Source organism: Peromyscus maniculatus, chromosome 21, assembly GCF_049852395.1.
Source record: "Peromyscus maniculatus bairdii isolate BWxNUB_F1_BW_parent chromosome 21, HU_Pman_BW_mat_3.1, whole genome shotgun sequence".
NCBI lineage: Eukaryota > Metazoa > Chordata > Mammalia > Rodentia > Cricetidae > Peromyscus > Peromyscus maniculatus.
In genome coordinates this window covers 39,822,733-39,843,976 of record NC_134872.1, presented here as the reverse complement: position 1 = coordinate 39,843,976, position 21,244 = coordinate 39,822,733, and the positions used below count along the sequence as shown (strand labels likewise).

Here is a 21,244-nt window from a genome sequence, read left to right as displayed (position 1 = left end):
GGGCACCTGGCCTGGTCCTGCTGCAGCCCATGCACTTGCCCAGTCACCACGAGGAGCCACACGCCACTCATGGGAATCTTTTCTCCCTTGGTCTCCTACCTTTTATGTACCTTATCTGTAACTCTGAAATCCACCTCACCCCAAAACTGTTTTCCCCTAACTTGCTTGAAATGAAATGTACCATGACTGATGATTTTTGGTTGTACTACCCAGCTGAATTGATGAAAGCCTGCTTGTTGCCATGGGAATCACATGGTCTACATGCCACATTTCTTTCCAAAGTTCTGAGTTCCCAACCTCCGTGGCTCTGGATTGTTCTAATCTGAGGCCTTGGTACTGCCAGTAAGTTTGATTCCTGTTATACTTCGGCAGCTTACATCCAAGGCTGCACTCGAGAACCTGTTACTGCCCACACTGTTTACTCTGAATCCTTACACTCAGGCCGCACTGGTAGACCGAGCTCTGGCATTTCTTGTCTCATCACCCCACAACTGGCCTTGTTGTTCACACTTTACCTGTTTGTAAGGCTCCTTCAGGCAAAAACTCTTTCCCTGACCCACACTGTCTGGCACATCCCTTACTCTTTTGTCAAGAAGCAAAAAAAAAAAAAAAAAAAGCTGTCACTTTCTGCTGTCCCTGTCCTATAGGGCCAGCGTCTTTGGTTTCACAAATTATCTCATTTGCTTCTTTTGCATCCTTTCCTTACTTAAGAGTCGTCAGTGTGTAGCCTTGCTGGCCTCAAGCTTGTGACCACCTCCCCACCTCCGCCTCACCAGTACTGGGATTACAGATGTGTGTCACCATGCACAGCTAAAAACCCTATTTTTGAGGGTAGATGGTTTTGGTTTTAGCTCCATTTTCAAAATAATTTTTTTTTTTTAAAGATTTATTTATTTATCATGTATACAGAAGAAGGCGCCAGATCTGATTACAGATGGTTGTAAGCCACCATGTGGTTACTGGGAATTGAACTCAGGATCTCTGGAAGAGCAGTCGGTGCTCCTAACCTCTGAGCCATCTCTCCAGCCCCAAAATAATTTTTAACAATGGCTGTAACACAGTTATCACAGGCAGCTGAAAGGGTAACAGGATATGCCATCCAACAGGTTTCTGATTTGAGAAGCAAGAGGAGAATACAGTGTGTTTTTTTTTTTTTTTTCTTTCCTGAGACAGGGTTTCTCCGTGTAGTTTTGGTGCCTGTCCTGTATCTCACTCTGTAGACCAGGCTGGCCTCGAACTCCCAGAGATCTGCCTGGCTCTGCCTCCCGAGTGCTGGGATTAAAGGCATGCGCTACCACGGCCCGGCCAGCTCTATCTTTTATGACTATTGGCTGCTTCTGTTTGCCCTGTGACACAAAAGACCTGTCGTTCACCCAGGAAACGGGTACGAGCTACCAAACACTTGCCACAGTGTTGCCTAGACTGCTTACAATCCTGACCGCTCCTTGACCATGCCTCCTCCCTCAGATGCTTGTTCTTGAAGGGGAGGAGAGGGTTACCTTTGCTTTTGGACAGTGGTGATGGAGGCTGCTCTGTAAAGACATCTAGGGGCGGGGAGTCATGGTGGTCAAAGTCTTTGTCCATGGCTTCTATGAGACTGGTGATGTCGGAGTCCTCTGAGCTGTGCCGTGTGCTGCTGGCCCGCTCTGGGTGGGAAGAGTGTGGGAGGGGAGCAGGAGACAGCCTTTCTGGTGGTGGCTCCTGGTGTTGAGGCACTGGCGGTGGAGGCTGAGAGTGCTGCTCCAGCGGGCTGTGACCATGCTGCTGGCTGCTGTGCTGGCCCTGCTTCGCCCCTTTGGACTTTCTGCTGGCCGTGTGACCCTGGGTCACTGCACTGGCCTCCAAGACCAGGGGGCTCGTTTTGCTCGTAGACTGTGAGGTGGCTGCTTGTGCAGAAGTCCTGCTCGACATACTTGAACTGTTTTTGGTTCTGACAGTGTCCACGTCAGCTGAGTTTTTGCTGCTGTGGCTGCTGTGTGGGTGAACTGATGTGCCACACTGCCTGTGACTCCCCGGACCAGGTCTGGAGGATGCACTGCTGTAGAAACCCCTACCATGACTGTGTTCACAGCCGAGCGTGTTCAAGCTGAAAAATGGATCGATTGAAAACTCAGTAAGCAGCAACTTCCAATCTAGTACAAGAAAAATTTCATCAGTATATCTATCACAAAGAGAAACTAGGAAAAAATAGCAGGAAGGGGCAAGAGCCACAACCTTCTACAGTCATTCCCTCTGGAAATTATAGATCAGGTTAGTGGTCTAACTAATATCTATGCAGATTTTGTCCCTGATAAAAAATCTTGTATGAGTTCTTAGTAACTGAGCGCCAGATTCAAGGTTAGAATTGATTTTTTTTTTAAACCCTGGGTGAGGATACATTTCTGTTTCTTGTAATTACATCCAGCAAATCTATGTGTACTAGAAAGTGGATTTTCAGCATGTGAACATACTTTCCTTCAGATGAAATACCAGCGATTCTCCTGAGATCAAATGGCCTCCCCACATCAAAGGGCGGGTTGGAAGCTTCAAAGGATAGTCGCCTTCGAAACGGCTCCCAAATTCCTTGAGCTTCCAAATAGGCTGTTCCAATGACCAGGAGAAACAGCGCACTGTGGGGCACAGAGGGAGCAGTCAGCACTCTTTGCCAAGACAAGAATAATATTTTTGGGGTAGGGGGTGGGGGACTTACAATGTAAAAAAGTAGATATGCCTGCAACACATTTTAAAAGATAAGATAAAAATGAAGCATTATAGATCAAACGAAGTTTGCACACCAACTTTACTGTTTTTGATCAACTTACATATTTTATGTGTAGGTGTTTTGGCTGCATGTATGCTGGTGTGCTAACTATATGCATGCAGTGCCAATGGAGGCCAGAAGAGGGGCTCCGATCTCCTGGAACTGGAGTTACAGACAGTTGTGAGCTGCCATGCAGGTGCTGGGAACTGAACCTGGGTCCTGTGCAAGAGCAGCAGCGCTCTTTCTTAACCACTGAACTGTCCTGCAGCCTTTGCAGAGCAACTGTAAAAGTGCAGGACCGTACCCAGAAGCTTCATGTGAAGACAACATGTCAGAAGACCAAGAGGAACTGGATGGAGGTTCAACCCCTGTTCCCTGAAGGATGTGCAAGGTAGCTATAAACTAATTTAGATCGATTGTATCTGATGCTCTACCATACATAAAGAAGTAAACTGAAAGAAGATAAGGAGACAAAGGCCTTCAAACGTATTCCTACTCTGCTTTCTGTTGCTTAGGCACACAATTACGTCCATTACCGATGCCCAAGGAAGGCAACTTTACCTGGTGTTTGTGCCTTCTTCCTTACAAAATCAGCATAGACTGCATTTGCTAAGTGAGTAGGAGAGGTAATAGGACTTCTTTATTGTATATGCTACCCAAGAATGGAACCAAGGTGTAACTGTTCCCACCAGTATACAGCTTGACCAAGTCAGGGGGGTCTGCTTTGTCTGCTGGGATACCTATCCTTGGGAAAAGTGAGAGGCAGAGTGGGCCCTGAGTGAGAACCAGCCTTGAAGGAACACACTGTACCTCATTACTCCTGAGATGATGATGTACAGAGCTAGTTCCCAGTTGGGTCTGGGGAGGGCTTCTGCACAGGCTGCTAACATGTGGTACGGAAGGGAGGCGTTCAATACAAACACAAACTCGGAGCCGCTGCTTGTTACAAGCTTCAGTTCCCGAATAACTCTGGAGGCAGTGAAATCTGGAGTAAACCTAAGACGAGGACAGTGGTGAGGGTCATTTTCAAACAGATTCCCATGGTTCTTTTCTGGCCCCTCTGTTTTTGTTTTGTTTTTGGATCTAGGCTTTCTTCCTAATGACTTTATTAACAAAACAAACCAGCCACCCATTCCTAGAGTTCTTTTGTCACTCCCTGCGTATTGCTTAGGGCCTCTTGTGATCTCTACGTAGACCTTGATCTGGTGCCGCCTTCGGCCCTGGACAGTTAGGTGGCTGGTGTAGTGATGTATGTACATATTCGTTACAGATATATATGTAATGTATATGTATATGAATGTAGTAATGTACATGAAAGTGCTGGTTAAACAGCCACAGAAAGTCACAGAATTGTTCTCTAATCAAGGGCAGGGGTCACAGTCATTACTTTGTAATAAGTTATCAATTACTAAAATAACTGCATCTAATACTGAGGGCCTAAACGCTGTCTTCTGAGTAAGTTCACATTCTTAGAACACACAGAAACAATGGCACACGAGAGGCACAGGCCTCTGCTCTGTGGCCGAGACACTTCCAAGTCACACTAACATCTTATGCTTTACAACAACCTTAAAAATAATATTGAAATTGGTTTTTAAAAAAGTCGTTTCTAAGATTATCTGATCCAATTTAAGGACAGAGAAAGTTTTACAATGGAAACAAAAATATATAATAAATATTTCAGTTGAAGTTAACTGGAAAAAAAACCAAACACATTTGTGATTGAGTTTTTTTTTTTTTTTTTTTTTTAAGATTTATTTATTTATTATGTATACAGTATTCTGCTTGCATGTATCCCTTCAGGTCAGAAGAGGGCATCAGATCTCATTACAGATGGTTATGAGCCACCATGTGGTTGCTGGGAATTGAACTCAGGACCTCTGGAAAAACAGCCAGTGCTCTTAACCTCTGAGCCATCTCTCCATCCCTGTGATTGAGTTTAAAAAAAAAAAAAAAAAAAAAAAAAAATTTTTTTTTTTTTTTTACTTATGTTCATGTGTGTATGTGAATTTTGCCTGCATGTATGTCTGTGCACTACATGCATGCAGACCCTGCAGAAACCAGAACAGGACAGTTCCTCCAGGGACTGCAGTTACAGAAGGTTGTTGGCCACTATGTAGGTGTTGAGAACCAAACTCAGCTCCTCTGGAAGAGCAGCCAGTGCTCCTAACCACTGAGCCATCTCTGCAGCCCCGATAAAGACCTTGTAAGTATGGAAATGTATCTTCATGTGAAAGGACTCTAGTGTTGGCAGTGGAAAGTCGGGCACAGAATTAACCCAGTGTGACAAGCACATACTTACAGTATGACTATGTCTCTAGAGGTGTTGGCACTCAGCGCAAACGCTTGACAGTTAACTACTTTGAAGCCATAGCCTTCGCAGGCATACCCACTGATTTCAATAGTTTCTATACGGATTCCAAGTTGTCCTGTATTCTCTACTTTGAATGTTCTTTTCAATGTGAAATTTGGTTCTCTTAGTTTCAAACCTAAAGAGAAAGAAAAAAAATCAGATGTATGGATAAATCTTGCTATCATGTGCTTCTGGTGTGAAAGAGGTACGCGTTTTTTGAGCTTCTGTATGCTGGACATTATGAGTCAACCCCACATGCCAAAGAGATCAGCATTCCTCAGGATTCACCTAGAAACTTCCACTTTGACCTCTCATTTTATTCCTAATTAATAGATTGCATTCATTCATTTATCGGCAGTAAGGTCTCTGTATGTACTCCTGACCTGGCTTGAACTCACTAGGTAGTTTAGGCTGGCTTGGAGTTCATGATCCCTTGCTCTAGCCTCCCAAGTGCTAGGCTTACAGGAGTGCATCACCCTGCTAGGTGTTGATCTGCCATGGTAAAAATGACATGTTTTACTATTCATACTCCCAATAAACCTGCAAAAGATCCAAATCAAACACCTCTGGATGCAAGACACAGGATTCTCTTAGCACCATATACATTCATGACTGGGTGGCAGGTATGCACATATGGAAACACTGTTCTGCTTCTGGAATCACTGAGGGTTGAAAGCAAACGCTGGAAGCTGGGCTCTGCACAGTCAGGGATACTCACTGTCTACACAATCTTTTAACAATGCTTCTGTGATTTTGAAGCGTAAGGAACTCCCTGGACCTGGAAGCTTGCCTGCCACCCTCAAGTTCTCAGTTGTCCCTTGACCTTGGACCATCACAGCATCCATCACAGTCAGGTTGTTTCTATGAAAGAACAAGAATTACACATTTTTCTCCAATTAATTTTGCATATCTTTTGATTTACAAGTTCTTTTTTTTTTTTTTTTTTCTTTTTTTTTTTTTCTTTTTTTTTTTTTCTTTTTTTTTTTTCGAGACAGGGTTTCTCTGTGTAGCTTTGCGCCTTTCCTGGAGCTCACTTGGTAGCCCAGGCTGGCCTCGAACTCACAGAGATCCGCCTGGCTCTGCCTCCCGAGTGCTGGGATTAAAGGCGTGCGCCACCACCGCCCGGCTTGATTTACAAGTTCTAACATTTTGTAAGCAACCACAAAAAATTATTAACATGTTGAATTTAAGGGTAAAAATGTAAAAATTCACCAAGAGCACACATTTTCACTTTAAGTCACACATAGTACAGAAGATGCTACTGATTGATGGCTTTGAGTGATACAAGGACTTGAAGGTAAGTACTGAAGACGAACCCACACTCACACTGCAGAACCTACCTGACTATGATCAGTGAAGAAACAGTTCTGTTGTGAAGTGGAGTAAACTTTACTTTGACAGATTTCTTTTCTCCAGGTTTTAAAATGAGGTTTAAAATGAAATGCCGAGAGAGGCCTTCTGTAAATCCTGTTGGACTCTGCAGTGGGTGAGCCTTGAATCATTTGTATAAACAAAAAGGAGTCGTTAGTTAATACACTTTTGGTCAAACCATTTGTCCCCATCCCCTCTAGACCCCAGTACAGTCTCTCAAACGGGTCACATAGACAAGTTTATCCTTCAGGACTTAAACACTGGCACCGAGAGCTGGGCAGCCAGGAAGGAGGCGTCACAGTCTGCATCAAACAACAGAACTTATCTCCCGGGTCACCAGAGCCCTCACACTTGTATTAGGCATTTTATATTTGTATACGGGTACTTTTTAAAGCGTGTGTGTGTGTGTGTGTGTGTGTGTGTGTGTGTGTGTAATCTGAAATACAACTAACATACAGGAAAGGACACAGACCTGAGACAAACAGCTTGATACGTTAATACAAAGCCAACACTCATGACTGAAGACAGGCAGACCAACAATTAGTACCCCAAGTTCCTAGTGATACTGCAGCTTGGCACTGCTGTGCAGGAAGCAGAGAAAGCCTCAAGTACATGAAGTTCAGAGTGAACGTGTGCCGTTGACACAGGCACAGCCTGGTCAACCTTTAGTTTTATTTTGAAAACAAGGTACCTAATTATTGATTTGTAGACACTTGATACAAGTTTAAGACATAATCTAGTTTGAAATTTAAAATAAGATTTTATGACCAGTTATAAAGATGGCTAAAAGTTGTCTTGTTTTTAATTAAAAAACAGTTTCAACACAAAGAAACACTATTCTGGTTTTTAAAGAAGATTAAGTTTAAACATTCTGGGAGAAGGGTTGGCATGGTTCTGATGTCACACTGGAAAGAGTGAGTTCTGTGGCATCCTCTACTTCCTTGGCATGGCTGGGGTTAATATACACAGATTCATCTACTTGTGAAACATAATGTACTCGGTGAAGCACATCATTTAACTCTTGCTTATGAGGTAGAATGTTTTCTTTTACAGCTAACGCTGTTCTCTGTTAACGTCTGCTAGGATAACGAACTGCTCCAAAGTGCTTGGTGAGTAAGCTCCTTTTTAATAAGCCATTCCGAGTAGCCCTCCTCCACCCTCACTCCCCACCCCACCTTTCTGAGACAAGGTCTTGATATGGAGCCTCGGCTGGCTTCCCACTCACGGAAACCCATCTGACTCTGTCTCCCGAGTGCTGGGATTAACTGTGTGCCATCATGCCCAGCCCTGTTTTTGGCACAATGACAGACTGTACATATTCCAGTAAATACTGGCTTATTGAACTCTGATGGCCTGGGACTTCAGGACGGTGTGATGCCCTGAAACAGTACTAAAGACTTCAGATTGTATAGTGGTGGGCTCCTAGACTGACCAAAGGATCTCTGGGTATTTCAGAAATCCTTTTCATAATAATATAGACAGATGTTATTTGCTAATTTTAGCATGCCGAGAGTTTGTACTACTGATCAGCAGAGCAGCAGCGGCTAACACTGCCAACTCTTAACTGAGAGTGAACTGAGTGAACTGAGACAGTGGTGTTCAATCTCCCTCGTAGCTACCCTTGCTTCCCAGTCTGTATTTGTAATGAAAAAAAAAAAAAGTCTTTGAACAATAACAAATATACTTTATCAAATTTCAACAGGGCACGCATGTCTCTCTAGTACTGTATATGACAGAAAGAGAAGCATGTTTAAAGGATTCACTCAGCAATTATGTTTTCACCCTTAGAATTTCTTCTTTAGAAAACTCCCGAGGTCTAGAATACTCATTTATTTGTTATCCAGGGTCTAGTTCAGTGTATTATGCCTTGCAAATACTGCTGTATGAGACCAAATTTTAAAAACTAAGTGTCAGCTCATTCCTTTCTTTTGTGTATTTTCCCTATAAAGGCAGAAGAAACCGAGTCCTAGTCACTGAGCATTCTCATTGACTTCCAATGCACTGCATGCTACAATGGCATTTTACGGTCAGGAGAAACAAGGCAAGAGAAAGACACTGGAACCAGGACTGTCGAAACCACTGTCTTGTGTTCTAGGCCAAGAGCTGAATAACTACAAGGCAGTTGGTTGGACAAGGCTGGTGAGCACTTCCTACACAGCACTATGTGGTCCTACAGGAAGGACCAATGACCTGGATCTGACAGGGCTTCAATCTCGCCCTGGGCAGAAGGGCGGTGAGGCCTGAGGGCCCAGCCAGCCTGCAGGCATTGGACTCCCAGTGCCGCCTTCCTTCAAGGTCTGATGCAGTGATGAGTGGCTAGTGGTCACTTACCTGAGCAACAGAGGACACTTTCACTCCCAGAACGAATCCACTTATTTATACATTTAAAGTCAGTATTATCAATTGAGGTAAACAGCTGTGCCAGGTATGAACACAGCCAGCTATAGGTCTCAAATTCATGGGTTTTACAATTTTATTAGGAAGCACACAGGAAGGAAATTTAAATGATTCAGCTTAATAAAATAAAATGCTTACTAAAAATAAAATGTCACATTAGCATACTTCATGTATGGTCTCAGAATTTCTAGTCTATATTATGAAAAGTTGTCGTGGGCTCCCTGTAAGATTAACACCCACAAAGAGGAGCCTTCTCAGGATGCTGCCCATGTATCTATATCCACCCATTCTTCCTGGTTTCATCTGCCTCTAAATCAATTCCTGGACTTCTCTGACTTCTGTGGTAAATGCCTTCAGCCCGGCTTCAGGGCAGCCTGTAGGTACTCTTCCCATTGGCCCTGGTCCTAGCAGAGAGTAAATGGTGTGGAACTTGTACTTACATTGTTTCTGCAGACTTGGAATTCAAGTGTCCTCAGATCTAGCTTGGCCACCTTACTCAAGTTAAACCTAAAATAAAAAATGTGCATTTGCCTTTATAAACATCACAACTAGGAACTGTGGAAGATTATCAAGCTTGAGCTTCATTTGCAATTTTATCTTGTGGCAGGTCTTGGGACCAGTATTGTTATACCACATTAATAGCATTTAAAGGTTAAAGGTTATCAGTTATAATTAATGCCTTGTTCACTTTTTAAATGGGAATATTGGAATTGCTTTGTCTACTATCTCTTTATAATCTTATTTTTATTTATCTGCATATGTGTGTATCTGTGTTTAGTTGTGTGTACATGAGTGCAGGTACATGTGGAGGCCAGAGGTGTTAGATCTCCTGGAGCTGGAGTTACAGACAGTTGTTTTTGTTTTTGTTTTTTGTTTTTTTGTTTTTTTTGTTTTTTCGAGACAGGGTTTCTCTGTGTAGCTTTGCGCCTTTCCTGGAGCTCACTTGGTAGCCCAGGCTGGCCTCGAACTCACAGAGATCCGCCTGGCTCTGCCTCCCGAGTGCTGGGATTAAAGGCGTGCGCCACCAACGCCCGGCTATCTCTTTTTAATCTTAAATGGTAGCTCCACATTTACATCTGCTGAAGCTTTTCTTATGCTCAATTCAGTATCAACCCAGTCCCAGGAACCTTCTGGGAACCTCAACTATAGAGCCAGACTCTAAGGTTAGGTACACTTTGGCTATCTGAAGCAATGCTTACCTTGAGACTAACTTATCTACAAAAATGGCAGGGTTGGAATACAAAGCCAGAGGAATGAACTGGACGTAGACAGGGACGTCTGCAGGATTCTCTAATGTAATCTCTTCTTCCTTAAAGCAAAGCCAAGAGGCGTCAGTGGAGACCCACACCCGTGCCCATGTCTGAGTGCCTGCACCATCTGAGTACTTACGGAGGAGCAGTTGGTGTTAGTGAGGGGGAACTTCACGAGCCGGGGAGAGCTAAGGATGGAAGGCCAGGAGAGCTCGGCAGTGATTTTTGACACTATATTTTTTTGAAGGTCTGTATTTACTTCAAACATAGCATTTAACCTAGAAAAACAATTTCTAAGTCAGTGTACAAAAGCAAAACATTTGAATTTTCTGAACATAAGAAATTGTACTTAAGAAAGATTTTTTCCCTCTGGTTCTTAAAAAAAAGCTTACTCATCCTATTTTAAAGAGATTTTTTTTTTACTTTAAAATGTTAATATTGTACAATGATGTGATTAGTTTTACTTTTGTACATACACATGACATACTTCTTTCACTGCTCACTCATTTACCCTGTTTTGTCCCCCCATTTTCTTTCTTTTTTTTTTGTGGGGGGGACCCAATGAGTTTCATTAGGGTAGTTTACAGGAGCATGGGAGTGGGAGTTTGTTTACCTTACCAGCAGCTCCAGCACTGAAAAACATGTCTTTCCCTCCCACATTATCTGCCTAAGTCCTCATGGAGCCCCACCCCACTCCCCACAGGGTGCCGACAGGCTGGTCAAGCTGAGATCTTGGACAGATGATCGCAGCGGTGAGTTCAACAGTTCTGTCACATCCAGAAGCCAGTGTTCCTCACCACTACCTCCATTTCCTCTGTCCCGTAGGCATGCTCTTTCTCCTCTTTGGTGATAGTCCTAGAGTCTCAGAGGAGCTGATATAGATGCCCCCTTTATGACCGAGCACACAGCTTCATTACGCTTCCAATGACGTGTGCTGTGTCTCTACTCTGGCACAAAGAGTTGTCAGCTTAACAACCCCTGCTATAGTTCTGTACTGAGTATGATAAGGACGACAATTCTTAGTTCCAGTAGCATTAGTGAAGTGCATGGAGGTCTTAAAAATTTGTTTCTTGGTAGTACTGTAGAACCCATCGCCTTCTGTGTGCTAGTCAACCACTCTACCACTGAACTACATCAGCAGACTAGTCCTCAAAAAAATTTTAAAGTACAATTTCAATAGGGAAAGCTGAACTATCTACCATTTAGGACAGATATATCTATTATTCAAGGGTTGTGAGATTCTTCCATGGCATACATGGGAAGGATGTAGACACCCAGCAGGGTGCTAGGAGATTTCCACTAGAACTAATGACAAGAGGTGCTGCTCGATATACTACTTTCCCTCTAGATATAAAACCAAGATAAGGTCAGCACATGATGAGGATGTCGTAAGAGGTAATAAACCAAGAGAGTTTTCAGTCACACTTAGGACCTCATTTCAATAATTCCTACTAATGAGTGTTTGGAGTCAAGCGTTTTAGGACTCAGACTGTATTTGTAATGGGGCTAAGGTACCTGGGACCAACCACTGAAGCATCCTCAAACCCTGTACTACTAAGTTCTGATCCTGGGGTATTGGCAAGCACACACATATAGGCATTATAAAATAAGAAGCAGAAATATTTTGAAACATGCACACGAACAAGGGAACACAAATGTGGGCCCATGGAGAATGCTTTACTCATTGTACAGCAGGCTAGGGAGGCAGAGGCAGCGGGAGCCCAGGGGCCTCGGCTAGGGCACACTGGAAGGCAGACAGCTGGTGTGAAGAGGCTCCCTGGCTGCTGAGCTGAGGGCAGCACTATTGAGTTATCCATTAACACTTGGAGACTGTCTAGACCTTCCAAGGTCCACTGTGGAGACACAGGGAACAAAGGAGAGTTTTAATCACTGAGTTTTTTGCGAGTTGATTACAAGACTATGAGTACTCAGTGGAACCATTTTTAATGAAAAAATTAGCTTTCTTTTCTTTAAGGAAACTTTTTACACTACAGAAACTCTCAGTTTCAACAGTTAATGGTTTGAACCATCCAGTGGACAGATGCACTCATGAGCTGAGCAGACTGTTCTCAAGAGAAGAAATACAAATGTCCAGAAACATTTGAAAAAGTGTTCAACATCCTTAGCTGTCAGAGAAATGCAAATTAAAACTGCTCTGAGATTCAGAGAGGTGGCTATCATTGAAACACAAACACACACCCGACTAACCAACCAACTGCTAACAACCACCATTGGTGAGGAAGGGGGGGGGAGGTGAACCTGTATTTGCTGCAGGTGGGAACGTAAGTTTGCCCAGCCATGGAAATCAGTATGGAGGGTCCTTGAAAACTAACAATAGAACTATCATATCTCTACTAACCAGGGGACATTCCTTAAGGTTGCTAAGTCAGCACACTGTAGAGATACTTGCAAAAGCCACACCTACCACTGCACTATTTAACATAGCCACGAGCAGGAAGGGAACCAGGAGAAGGGCAAAGGACGAAGAGGAGATGATGGAAACTGTGGCATGAGAGCAGAAGTGGGGTCCCCTAAGGTGAAGAAGGGAACTGGCAGAGGGGTAATGAGAATAAACTATAACCATACATGCATGAAAATGCCAGTGATACCCATTCTTTGTGTGCTATCTAAAGAGTTAATCAAAAAGGAGTTAGTGGTTTAAGAACTTCAAAATACTCTTATGAGAGACTATTTTAATTTTGACAAATATATATCAAGCCTACTTGTCAACGTTCCTATTTCTGAAAAAATCCTTTTCTAATGTGTATGAAAGGGCCAGGCTTTTATAATACCAAAGCTACATTTTAGTGTTTGAATCCAGGTGCGACGCTGGTTTTCCATTAGCATACTTTCTTCCTGCCAAAGATGCAATGGAGAGCCACCTGAAGGGGCCCTTTACGTCTCCAGCAACAGGCTAGCACTTGAAGGAGGAGGAGGAGAAAGCTTTTTTTTTCACAAGGAGCAAATAAATTTGGTCTCCTGTAGGGAGTGAGTGAGTATAACTTGGGAAGACCAGTGGCAGACCAATCTTTTTTCTCATATATAATACTGTGTCTAAGGCGAACATGGTGGTCAAGATATATAGGGCGATTTCAAGTTTCTTTAATTTTTAAGGACAGACCTCATGCACTGGAGGAAAGAGGAAATAGGAGTGTATGTATTTTTTAGCCACAATGCCGACAAGGTCAATGTGACAACATTCTGAACTAGGCCCCTTAGCTTGGCTGTGACGTAGAATAACCATAGGAAAATACAGTGACAGTCAGAAAGTAGAAACAGAGATACCGCATGTGCTACACTGCTAAAAGACTTTAATAAAGCAAAGGCTCGTACCTATGACCTGCGTTTTCCTTTATTCCCATCCAAGCCTTGAACAAGCTCTGATGTAAATCCCAGTCGGCATCCCACAAGTCTTCCTGCATGGCCACGCCAGGCTGCACTTTGGGTTCGGCTAAAAGAGGAAGCACATGTCAGCATGGACTCAACCTAGCCCGCTTGCCAACAGCCCTTCCAGTGAGGTCTACAGTACTCAGAGTTAGCATCACTTTTTGGTGGGGAGAGTAAAGGGATAGGAGGGACCAAGAAGACTCACATTTGGATAGAAAGGGCAAGCCAATATAGCAGTGATCCCCACACTGTAGTCCAGGATCAAAATAAATGTTTGCAATCTGTAAAGAAGCACAGGATAACCATGAATCCACAGATGGTCAGTCACAAAGTATTGACAAACGGGACTTCTCAAACCTAACAAACCTTTGACTTTTTCCCTGGCTCCAAGTCTTCCCTATTGCCCCGTAATCGTTTGTAATAGAACCGTACATCTTCTGACAAAGACCGTATGTGCTGTATCTTCACCTTCTGTGAGAAGGAATTCATAATATTTAAGCTCTGATGAACTATCTTCCCCTGAAGGAAGAAAAACAAACAAATTCAGTTGTATACGACCAAATTTGCAGCTAAGACACATTTCAGAATTTTCATCAGCTGATAATCTTTAAATCTGTAATTGACCCAAAAATCCATGCCCTCATTCAAAAGAAAAGCACCAAATCCAAAGAACAGAAATCACAGGACCACCTTTCTGTCGTTGCTGCTGCTGTGGCCTATTACAGAAGTACTGGAATGAACTAAGGGGAAATCTGGTTCCGTGTTGCACACTGAGGACACCAAGAAGACACAGAAAGGAACTTCAAATAAATAAAGGAGGTCATTTTCGGTTTGTAAGGCAAAGTCTGTTTATACCAAGGTAAGGCTGCTCTGAAATAAATGAATTCTAAGACCTAACCAAGTAAGAATAAAACATATTCTTTAAAAGAAAATGTTTTCTTTATAAAAAAAAAATCCATAGTTTTTATCATTACAGAAAAAATTAGATCTCTTTAAAAAATGTGGGCTATCAACTGGCATGCTTGTGATTTCAGCATTTGGCAGGCTAACACCAGGACAGTCCTTGTCTCAGAAAACAGTAATCAGAACCAGCATACAAATTCAATTCTTTTTTAGAACAGGTTTTTCAACGTGTATTTGACGTGTATGAATGTTTTGGTTGTACTTGTATAAAGTGCACTGTGTGCATGCCTGGCCCCTCAGAGCCAGAAGAGGAACTGAGCCCAGGAGCTGGAGTGCAGATGGCAGTGAGCTCCATGAGGGTGCTGGGAACTGAACCACCCTCTACAGGAATCACAACTCCTCGTAACTGCGAAGCCATCCCTCCAGCCCACAAACCAAAGTCTTAATCAGTGACTCTTTTTACCAGGTGCCAGCTTTGTTTTTCTAGAGCATATCAAATTAGTAAATTATGAATTTAAAAAAGATTCAAGCCATCCTCAAGAAGCATATTATGAGCTTATACTTTCTTCTGGTTGAATACAGAATTGTTCCTACCCACTTAAAGAGCTTTCTAAAGTGTGAAACCTGCTTTTCTAATATTTGGTACCAACGACACAGAAGAGGACGGCATCCTTATTTGAAGCCTGGGGAAAATAAATACCCTGGCAAGACCCCATAGGGTGGACATGTGGCCAGGAGGGAAGGAAGTCAGAACAGGCAGCCGAGGTGCCTTCTTGGATCCAGATTTCTGTACCTATCATAACTTCTTCCTGGCCTCAGCTCTTAGGCCATATGGAGATCAAGAGAAATAAAATTCCTTTTGAAACTCTATTTAAATACTCAACCTTGAGTTATTTTAAATGTTTTCTGACATACTGTTTTCCTCCAACAGCTCGAAGTCCCTTTAAGGACTCAGCAGAGCATAAGGAGATCAGTGTCCAAAAGGTGACTGAAGGAAGAATAAGGTTCTTATGGATTAATAATAAAGGCATGGATTTAATATACAGTCAAAGTGCAATGACAGGAAGGCGGGGGTTTAATTATAGCCCAGACTGAAATAGGTTGAACTTTTTATTACAATTGTATATTGAAAAGGGTACGATCTTGAACTTAGGCTTTGTTAAGTACAGCACTCCTGTTTCCTGCCCCTAAACCTCTAACCCAGGAAGACACACTTCTACATTTTCCCAATGCATCCTGACTCTTCCTCAAAAAGCTAGCACCTTTCCCATGTCCTCTTTCTCAAGGCTCACACTCTAAGGCACAGCCGAGTCCTCTCTCTCCTCCTACCCCAGCTGCTCAGTGGGCTGACCTTGTGAGGTCATCGAGGAGTTGGTCCGTGTGTACCACCTTCTGCTACGCCCTCTCCCCACCACTCACTCCCTCACGCGTGTATCGTCTACTAAGTTCCTGAGACGTCTCATTCCTTCCCAGAGGACCTTGGAAACACATCAAGAGAGATCAAGCTGTAAGGAATGAGTCATTGCACTATAAAAAAATTGTTTCACACATGAAACTACTATTGCCTATAGTAGCCAAGAAATATTCAAATTCTTGTGTTTTCGTTACTTAATGACCCCTATTCAAACTTCATTTTTCTATTCTTTAAAGATTACATTATTTACTTGTGTGTAGATGGTGGTGGGCTCATGCACCACAGTGTGCATATTCACCATTGAGTCCACGTGGAGGTCAAAGAACAACTTGGTTGGTTCTCTCCTTCCTCCATGTGAGGCCTGGCGAACTCAGGCTTGGTGGAACACCTTTACCTGCTGAGCCATCTCACCAGCTCAACTTTAAACATTTGAATAGTATTTAAACTAACAACAACAACAACAACAAAGGCCTGGCAGTGGTGGTGCATGCCTTTAATGCACCCAACACTCTTCCTATTGAATAAAACTATGATGGATTGATTCTCTTTTTCCTTTCTTCTTTTTCTTTAACATAAAGAAAGCATACTAACACAAAATTTTTTGGAGATAATTTGTGCATATCTGCTTAAGGCAATTTCCTATCAAGCTAAAAAAGTTATTACTTCTAGCAGTTTTTCAATGACACAGAGAAACATTTTGACATCAAGTAACTATTTTTATTTTATATGTATGAGTGTTTGCCTGCATGTATTTAGATGTACCACGTGTGTGCCTAGTTCTCACAGAGTCGAGAAGCGGGCACTGAAGGCCCTGGAACTGGAATTGCAGACAGCTATGAGTCACCATGTAGGTAGGCACTGGGAACTGAACCAGGTTCTACAGTAAGTGCTCTTAACTGCAAAGCCATCTCTACAATTTCAAAAGGACTCTTAAAAATGGCACACACTCTCTCTGTATATAAAACGATACAAAACATAAAAATTTTTGGGCCATTTTTCCCCTTTCAAACAATGGAGGCTTGGAAGCAGGAAAGGCTTTGCTGCCTCCACCAGAGGCCCTGGCACTCCACTTTCCCCCTAGCCCTTTCCCTGTGTGCCCTAGTCCACCCTGGGCTCTTACTTCCATAAGTGGCCTGCATTTCCTTCTGATACAGTCAATCTTTAAAGCTCAGTATTGATGATGTTAAGTCTCTGTTCAAAAACTTTAGACTCCTACGTTTCTTCAGGCTTCCACTCCAATATACTGTTCTACGTTCTCTTAAGGCTTCCTTCCCTTCTGGCTAACCCGGATCACTCAGTACTACCTGGACCACTTCAGACTTTACCCCCTCTTTCCTCTGAGGATGTTCTTCCCTAGCCCGGAATGTCCCTGCCTCCCCTTTTCTATCCCTGCCAGAAGAAATCCTAAGTTAGGTTGCAGGGTGCTTTCTGTCTGTCTGTCTGACTGTCTGTCTCGCTCTTTTTTGTTTTTTTGAGACAGGGTTTCTCTGTGGAGTTTTAGTGCCTTTCCTGGATCTCACTCTGTAGACCAGGCTGGCCTCGAACTCACAAAGATCTGCCTGCCTCTGCCTCCCGAGTGCTAGGATTAAAGGCGTGCGCCACCACCGCCTGGCGCAGGGTGCTTTCTCTGTAAGCCCCTTTATCTTAATCTTCCTAGGGCAACCTTTACTCTCTGCTTTACATAAAGCAAAACTCCAGTTCCTATCTTCATAGAAAGTCTTTTGAGGGAGAGGTCTAAAGAACCTTATAATAAATGATGAAAGCAGGAAATGACTTTCCTGTTTGAGCTCTAAACACAGAGATAAAGGCAATGGAAAACAATCAGTAGGAAGAAGTATAAATGTCTTACTGGGAAGGAAGGGGGAAGGACCATGTGTTTTGGGAAGCATGTCAGTGAGCCCACTGCGATCACAGCTTTCACAGGAATGGTCAGGATCTGTGGAGTGAAGAGGCAGACCACCATGAAGTCAGGGGAAAGTCTGGGGTGTTTGGTGCTACTTTAGAGGTTAAAAACAAAGTTTATTTTGTATCATAGGCTGGCAATAACTCAAAACCAATTAAAACCACCCTAGAAGCTTTTTAATCTGTCCAAGGTTCCTTTATCAAAAACCCAAAGTATAAAATAAGAAAAAAAATCAAATCTTTCAGAAATACATGCATTCAGATCTTACTGACTACAACATAAACTCTACTCAGTCTCTGGAAGAGTTCACTGACATTCATTTGAAGAATGCCCAGCAGACATGAACATAATGTATTGCAAAAAGGACACTAATAAGTGCAGAGTCAGACATGCAGCTTAGGAAATCCAGTCAGATTTGTGCTATGTGGCAAACTTCTTTAGGCAGGTTTATAACAGGGTAATTCTAAATGTGCTAAGAGTGTTTTTCTGAAACCGTGTTTTAGTTAGACAGTATGAGTTTTAGCAGAAAACTTGGAGGTAGCGAACCAGTCTTCTGAAATGGTTCTTAAAAGGTCAGTTTTAAAGGTATGAAACTAGTACACAAACTTTAAATAAATGTAGTTTCCTGCTTCTACAAAAACTAAAAGGCCCTATAAATATGCAGAATCAGTAACAGCAAAAGTTTCAGAAAAATCCTGACATGAATCCCCAGCAGTGCTTACCTCATAGTCTGTTGTGATCTGTATGGCTCCATCGTGAATCCCTTCTAGTTTCTTGGCAGTAAGTTTGACTCTGAACACTGCAAAGTGTCCTGAAGCTAATGTTACCTAAAGCAGTAAAAATGGCGTCATTCACTAGCCATGCAGGATCAAGTCTCCTACTGCTGGGGGAAGGAGCACCTAGCAGTGAGCTATACCCACACAGACCCGTATGGCATCAGATCGCCACATCTCATGCACAGAGCACTGTAGACTAGAGTACTGACTCACTGGAGACACCTTTGCTTTCAGGACAGTGTGATATGGATCGTTCCAGTTTCACCTGTTCTGTAACTCATGATAAGGTAGGCTCAGTGTCTCCGGGCTTCAGTGTCCTCATCATAAAAGGAAAATGGGGAGTAGATGATCTCCATGAAGCCCTTCCAAGACCTACCAGTCACTGCAATTAGGCAGCACATCAAAATCCTAGTTGAGTGGTGCACACAACAGTACTCTTTTACTCGTGGCTTCAACACCCAATCAACCCAAAGAAGCAGTAAACAAGTTCACTCACTGGGGACTGGTCAGGCAAAGAGGACTTCTCCAGTTCTGGAAGGCTCGCAATCACTGTAGTTCTGTTGCCTCTCTCTGTAGCTACAAGTTCTATGGATAAGCCATCTCCTATGATATGCCAACTTTTTATAGCCAGCTTCAAAGAGAAAACACAAAAGTGATCTTGCAACACAAACATGAAATCCTCAGTGTGATTGAGAATAAAAATAATTTCTTTACCTCAATTGGATTGCTGTTTATAATTGCAAATAAAATATTACTTGCTTCTGTAGCACTCAGTACTCCAAAATCTATGAAACGTTCTTCTATTTTGGGGGGCAATACAAAGTACTGCAGAGATAGAAAAGGACTGTATTAAACACCAAATCACATGTGTGTAACATAACGTTACCAAAGAAAGTGATCACTAGGAGACAGCACGGTGTCTGTATCTTGTACCTATGTATACAGATACATGATATAGTGAGAACTTTGAACAAGGACAATCAGAGGAATCAGGGATGGAAAGAGACCATTTACTGAGCAGCTACTTCCCTGAAGAAAAACAAGAGGCTAGGAAGCCCTTGGCAATCAGGCAGAAAGTCTGTGGTCTCAGCAGGCACTGAATGATTACAAGTAAGTCACCTGACTGGATGGGCACGCGTGCCCCACCTTTTCCTTTCCCGACAGTTTTATCACTCAGCCACATTTCTTTTATTGGCCATATTCACCACAACTTTGTCTGGAATTTTCCCGCTGGTTTGCTTTCTGCACCGTGAAGACCTCTACGCCTACTTCTGTGCTATATTTATCTTATTTTATCTTACTTGCTCAGATGTGCATCTTTACCACCCAGTTTTCTTCTTCCCTCCCTGGTTCTTTGCTTTGTCCTGGTATTTCCCAACTTTAACCAATCAAGGTTAACATTTTACTTCCTAATATTGTCCCTGCCCCATTATTCTCCTTCCATTTATCTTTGTTTTAGATTTTCTGTCATAACAATTCAAGAGAAAACAATGTAGAAAAGCTCCAGGTAGAGACTGGAATTAGAGGTGTCAAATATATTCTGAGTAGTCAATGAAGCCTTGTGGTGTGCCATCGGGGATGTGAATCATCCCTTTCTCCTATGTATCCACGCTGTAAATGCTACCCACTCACTAATCATGGAGTTCCAGAAGGACCACTGTGGTAGCAGCAGAGTGCCTGTGCTTCAGCAACCCTTATTTTGCTTTATAAATGCCCCCAGGAGCAAGGGCAGTAATTCCAGGGACTCACATATGCCAAAGAAAAGCCACAAGGTGCTTTCCTTAAGGCAAAGGTAAAAGTAATAGTTTAATTACAGCATCATATCATGTATTACCCTAAGTGTTCCATTTGACTACTATTTACTCTAATTTCTAAATTAAACTTAGTTGTATGCATTAGAGGAAAACACAGTGTGGACAGTCAGCCTTCCATACGGTGGGTTCCACATCCATGGACTTCACTGCTTGCCTACCAATACACCATTTTCTATAAGGAACTAGAATAGCCATGAGTTTGGCCATCTGTTGTGGATTCTAAGACCAATTCCCATTGGACACTGAAGAATTAACAACCCCTAGTTTTGGGATTCTCGGGGGATCCTGGAGGGAGTCCTTTGTGGATGGGGGTGGTACACTACTATATCCTGAAAGCACTGACTGGGAAGGAATCAGATCAACATGTAAAACACACGAGTGCAGCCCAATTGCCTGGCAATATCCAAAAGCACCGAGAAAGGACTTGGACAACATACTTACATCTAAAAAGCCTGTGTAGACCCGCACAGGTAAGTGAAACTTAGAGGCATTGGTAACGAGTAAAATGTTGTTGTCTATGTGCATGGATGATGTGGATGGCATAAAAAACAGGGTGAAAATGTATCCTGACTCATTAGGAAGAATTAAAACTGGTTTGCTGAAGTTGTGCACCTGGGGGGAGGAGGAGAGAAAAAGAAGATTAGTACCATCTAGTGGAGAGCAGCAGAATGGAGCAAGAGGGCTCCCACGCACCTGAAACATTGTTCTGGCTTCTTCTGGTAACAATACATCATGAATGAGGATGGCAAAACTAAAAGTATTAGTCAGGTAAATTGGCCTTTCCACTGGGTCAGCAGGACTGTCCTGGATGTGAAATAGCGTTGCGGCGTGATCAAAACCCAAATAACTATTGGAAGAAAACAAAACAAGATGAATCTTCCTTATTTTCTTGTTTTAACTTAAGTTCCAAGCTCTTTGGTTATGAGTAGTAGTGAA

General features: G+C 42.8%; 1 protein-coding gene across 2 annotated transcripts in view; it reads right to left on the bottom strand.

The window, feature by feature from the left end:
* Positions 1 to 21,244, bottom strand: part of Tmem131 (transmembrane protein 131) — a 161,858-nt gene that overhangs the window by 18,382 nt on the left and 122,232 nt on the right. For both annotated transcript variants that reach the window (XM_076557484.1, XM_042266420.2), the window contains exons 14-31: positions 21,002 to 21,155; positions 20,750 to 20,920; positions 19,209 to 19,319; positions 18,991 to 19,125; positions 18,441 to 18,545; positions 17,665 to 17,751; positions 13,865 to 14,017; positions 13,704 to 13,779; positions 13,445 to 13,562; positions 10,251 to 10,389; positions 10,061 to 10,170; positions 9,302 to 9,368; positions 6,434 to 6,585; positions 5,812 to 5,954; positions 5,043 to 5,229; positions 3,551 to 3,736; positions 2,451 to 2,609; positions 1,500 to 2,086 (exon numbers count right to left, since the gene is read on the bottom strand). In XM_076557484.1, coding sequence (XP_076413599.1) covers positions 1,500 to 2,086; positions 2,451 to 2,609; positions 3,551 to 3,736; positions 5,043 to 5,229; positions 5,812 to 5,954; positions 6,434 to 6,585; positions 9,302 to 9,368; positions 10,061 to 10,170; positions 10,251 to 10,389; positions 13,445 to 13,562; positions 13,704 to 13,779; positions 13,865 to 14,017; positions 17,665 to 17,751; positions 18,441 to 18,545; positions 18,991 to 19,125; positions 19,209 to 19,319; positions 20,750 to 20,920; positions 21,002 to 21,155 — 2,840 coding nt within the window. The remainder of the gene's footprint in view (positions 1 to 1,499; positions 2,087 to 2,450; positions 2,610 to 3,550; positions 3,737 to 5,042; positions 5,230 to 5,811; positions 5,955 to 6,433; positions 6,586 to 9,301; positions 9,369 to 10,060; positions 10,171 to 10,250; positions 10,390 to 13,444; positions 13,563 to 13,703; positions 13,780 to 13,864; positions 14,018 to 17,664; positions 17,752 to 18,440; positions 18,546 to 18,990; positions 19,126 to 19,208; positions 19,320 to 20,749; positions 20,921 to 21,001; positions 21,156 to 21,244) is intronic.